This window comes from Bactrocera latifrons, unplaced genomic scaffold, assembly GCF_001853355.1.
Source record: "Bactrocera latifrons isolate USDA-ARS-PBARC rearing strain unplaced genomic scaffold, ASM185335v1 scaffold_44, whole genome shotgun sequence".
NCBI classification, from domain to species: domain Eukaryota; kingdom Metazoa; phylum Arthropoda; class Insecta; order Diptera; family Tephritidae; genus Bactrocera; species Bactrocera latifrons.
Genome location: NW_017537090.1, coordinates 1 through 4,943, shown reverse-complemented (window position 1 = coordinate 4,943; position 4,943 = coordinate 1). Strand labels below are relative to the sequence as shown.

The 4,943-nt window shown below is 34.4% G+C and overlaps 1 protein-coding gene across 1 annotated transcript; it reads right to left on the bottom strand.

Annotated features, from left to right (window-relative positions):
• Positions 1-87: 87 nt before the first annotated feature.
• LOC108972939 (exocyst complex component 7) lies at positions 88-2,936 on the bottom strand. Its single transcript, XM_018939874.1, has 8 exons — positions 2,479-2,936; positions 1,900-2,414; positions 1,780-1,841; positions 1,260-1,719; positions 908-1,205; positions 520-839; positions 326-459; positions 88-269 (listed from the first exon to the last, which is right to left on the bottom strand). The coding sequence occupies exons 1-8, from the start codon at positions 2,690-2,692 to the stop codon at positions 167-169; spliced, it is 2,106 nt and encodes a 701-aa protein (XP_018795419.1). The 5' UTR covers positions 2,693-2,936; the 3' UTR covers positions 88-166.
• Positions 2,937-4,943: the final 2,007 nt, after the last annotated feature.

Genomic DNA, 4,943 nt, shown 5'->3' with positions numbered 1-4,943 from the left:
TTATGCGTAATATTTATGATTTTTGTAGTTCTAAAATGTAGTTGAAAATATAATAGAAACTGTGTTTATATTTATTAAATTTTTATATGCATATTTTTAAATAAAAATAATAATACAAAATATTAAAAAAAAAAAAGAATCATTGTAATACTTATAGTAAGCTACTTCAAGCAGAATCATCAAAAAGTTTGCTTAGCATTTGATTGATTTCATGAGGACGATATTTTACGTATTTATCAGGATTTTTGCTGAACTGCACGGACGCATACCTAAAACAAAAATATGTTGATATTAGAGTATAGTTACGTTCATTTAAAATTCTTACATTTCATAAAACTTATTATATTTTGGAAGTATGTGCTCTACATTGTCGCGCTTTATCCCCTCTCGCAAAATCACATCTGGAATTGAAATTCCTCGTTGCACTTTGCATGCTTCTTCAAAATCTTTGTTGAACGTCTATAATGAAATAACCATTAAGAAACCATTTTAATGAAAATGAGAACCTTCTTATCTCACCGAAAATCGCTCCTTTAGTATGCTGCGGTCTTTATCCTTCACCTTACCATGAGAGGGTCGAGGCAATTCCTCTACACCTATACTTATTAGCATTTTCGACCAAGTCTTTTGGTAAGAAAATTTTAATTCGCGGATCATGTCTAAATAGCTTTGTTCGCATTCGGGCTCCGCTAATGTAACAATATCAATTAGGTTTGATTGCTGTAGAGATTTAAGAATGTAATGAATGTTATTAAGGCGAAACAGATGTTTCGTGGCTTGGTCATTATACTGCTCGCATTTATTCATTATGGAAAGGTTCAATTCCGCTAAAGCCTTTTCTATTTAAAAAAAGATTGGATTTATTATATTGGATAGTATATTTGTTACATTATCTAGAATTGCTTACTGATATAAATCGCCAGCAATGCTTTATTGCGCTCTTCACCTGGCAAAGCTTTTTTCATTAGAATTGTATCTAATTGAGTACTGTAAAGAACATCCTGTTGTAGAATAGCTCCAATTACATCGTAATGCTCATAAAGATGTTCTATAAACCAAATAGTATTCGAAGTGAGCTCGTGCACTGTTGCATCTTTAGGGACATTGACGTAACCGTAACCAAGTGTGCTTGAACTCATGCCAACTATATTCGTGCCAGATTCACCTTTAACCACATCAAGAAAATGTTCTAAAGCTTTCGCCCCCTTAAATAATCTATGTTATGAATATGTTTTTTACAGATTAAAGCTTTCTCATACCGTAACTTGAAGTTTATTTAGGACCTTAGTAAGTTGCTCGCGTTGTTGTGGATCATAGGTACGTTCAATGTCTGGTTGAAGCAAAATTACCCTTTTAAGTGCGGAAAATATGCCTAAAGCAGATGTCCACTCTTTTCGTGAAATGCAACGCATTATGCGATTTGTAATTGACTCTGCATCTTTGACCACGAGTTCTATGGAATTGTAAGCCAATTTGGAGAAAACTTCTCCATGTCTGGAGGCAGGCACAATTTCAGTCATTAGGGCGCGTTCCCAATTTAGAAGGCGTTGCAGTCCCAATAGCATTACAAGATATTTGTCTAGTTCTTGATCTCCATCCATGAACTCTTCGGCGGACAAGTGTTCAGAGTGTGATGATGCCTTTTTTATCGATATTCCTGTTGATTGTTCAAGTGTCTGAGTCGCACGCAGATACAATTTATTTGCTTTTCGCTCGAAACTAAAAAATAAACGTTTTATCAATAGATAAAAAATAACGTTTTTATGGTAATTTCTTTACATTTGTTGCAGTCGTGCCGACGTATTTTTCTTCACATCTGGTCGTCCACTATGCCGAGGTTTCTGCAGAATATATACATATATTTTTACCATAAATTTAATAACAATATCATAAACACACCAAAGCTTCGTGACCCCAACTGCTACTTTTCTGGTGATCTTTTAAGTTTTGCAGTGAACGTAAAACCACTTCACCTCTTTCTGCCGCATAAATTATTGTATACTCTCGTCGCAAATTTTGCTCCAACCAATGGGCAATCGTAGCCAGTTCTTCTCTAGTGTTTTGTGACAACTGTCGGAACGATGTGTACTCATCACTGGAGTCATCCTCTATGTAAATAAGATCTAATAGGTCAACTGGCTTTAGCGGGACACTATGTTTCTTTAGCAATAACCGGAAATGTTGATTTAGACCTTCACAGCCCGTATTAAAAAGGCTTGTGACATTTTCTAGCTCCACACTTTGAGAGTTATGGTGCAAAAAGTAATCCATAGCAGCACGTAACTTTCCCAAGGCTTCAAGAAAGCTACTCACATTACCTTCTATTGGTCCTTGATGGATAAGGTTGCACACCTCTTGAGAAACATCATAGTGCGCGAGCACAGTTTCAAGGCAACCTAAAGTAGCGTCCAAATCTAATATAAAATCAAAATAATACTAAAATATGTTACTCTAAAGTTTAAAATGGTACACTCCTACTCAGTTGGCGCTTTTGGAGTTGTTCCGTTTCCTTGTATACCGGTAGAATAGTTTCTTCCAATTTTCCTAGACGTTGTTCAAAAACTGTCAGAATGCTTGACATTTGCGTTGACAAATCATGATACTTTTCTACACGGTCTTTTAACAAAGATAAATTGGAAGTTTCTTTTTCCAATTTGTGGAAAGCTTGACCGCAGCTATCCAAATTATTCATTATTGGGAGTAATTCTCGTCCAGATTTCACACTTTGTTTTCTGTTGACTAATTGCCTCTTGCCACTCACATTCTTTATTGTTTTTGTTATATCCAATTACAGAAAAATTTCTTAGTCTGGGGTTACACACGGAAACGTTTGTTCCTCTTAATCGGGGATATTTTCTTTTGGTGTTGCCTATGTTCACAAGTTTTTCATTCTTGATCTGCAATGTACGCTTTTGAGGACACTGACATTTAAATTTTACCAGAAAGTAATATAATTATTTTGAGGATATTCATCAAATGTATAAACGCTATTTCTCCGCTCACAGTTAATGTGGTTTCAAAAATGTACATGTTCATATAGACATTAACACAGCAAGCGCGTAGAATTCACTATTTTTAATGTTGAGAAATTTGTTTTATATAACTTATTATGTATTTGCAAAAGCAACAACTCGCCTTCCTCAATGCTTCCACTTTTTTTTTTAAGTAAATAATTTAATATGATTTTTGAATGACTCAAATTGGAAATGTATGTCAAAGAACATGTAAATATTCATTATTAACCCTTTTTTTTAATTATAAATCTTAGATTTAAAATAAAATTCAGGGAATACGCCTTTACTTCTTTCTTCTGAGGATGTTAAATTTGGAGGCCGCCATTTCCGTAAGAGGATCGCAGTTGCTAACGCTGACCGCTTAATTTCTCATGTGCTGAACACATAGAGCGCGACAGACTGCAATCGATATTTGTCAAATATTAAAATACAGACGTTCTTATGGGCACAGTTATTTAGAGAGTTGACCGACTGCAGGGCCTCAGTGGTGGCGGTTGAGATGACAATAGAGAGGAGTGATATCAAAACCGCAAACAAATAATTAAAAATAGTTTACATATTTATAAATACCTGCATTCGACTCTGATTTTGAAAATTTCAAACATCTTGAAGCCAATTTTTATAATTACTAGAGCAATCTGCTGATACTTTGCTACGGAAAAAAATGCAAATGCCATGGAAATCTACAGCATCCTACGGCAAAGCAGAAGGGAGTAGCGTTTTTCGCTGATCACTTACATTGCGCTCCCATGACATGGATAATATGATACAAGGCTTTAGCATTGGCTCTCTTTTTCTCTCTCAGGGAATTTCTGACAGTTGATTTCAAAAATATCGGGATGCCAGAAGTAAACCGCTATAATTACCTGACGAAATTAGTGTGAAATGAAATTTCATTGAACTGTGCGAACATATTTTTTTTTTCAAAATAAATGTTTATGTAAATTAATTAATGATTTTGCATTTTAGCATTTATATATGTATGCATTTTCAAATTGTTTAATTTAGTGGTTTGTATAATTTATTAAATACAAAACCTAATATTTTTCAACTGTGGCATCATTGGCAAATGTTATAAAAAATGCGAGTTTTGACAGCTCTCTCTCGAATCAAAGAGTCTCGAATCATATTATCCATGCCCATGAGATAGGTCGTATCAGCTGACACGGGCCACGTTTACGCGCTATAATAGATGACTATAGAGAGGAGTGATGCCACTAATATGTAATATGTAAAATTATTCAGTATTCAAACAAACCTAACGTTCTTTTACAAATAAAAGGATAAAATAGTAATTGATATTAAAAAAAAAAATATATATATTTACTTATTTTTTGCATAAAAAATTTCACTTTGAACATTATATTAAAATTTCATTGAAGTGAACAGGTATTAGTCTGGCAACAACGAAATTGTATCCATAAAAAATGGACAGTTGTGTTGTTTTGTGTACATGCCGGCCATTGTTATGTCGCTAACTTCTTTCAAATGTTCATGTGGTAGGATTCACGACGCCATTTACAGTTCACTGCCGTGCTGTCATGTCGTGTCCATTTTAGAAACATACAAGTAACAAAAGAATCATATAGTCGCCCACAGATCTCAGCTGTTCGAAATAGTTGATTTTTCGGCACAAGATTGGAATTAAAGGATTTAAAAATAGTAAGGAAGTTGCAATATAGGCGCGTTACCTATATTTTTTGGCTGCTAGTTACCCCGGAGGCATATTTTCACCCATATAATATATAACATAAAAAATAAAACAATGCGTTTTTTATAAGCAGCACTATGTGCTTCTGTTGAGCTTTATTACAAAACTGAAAACACTTAACTTTAAGGTTTATAATCTAACCTATGCTTGAGCCGGCCTACGTGACCAAAGATGCTTGGTCAGCTAAAAGGGTTTGCGCGTGTTTCGCTCACTTAAGA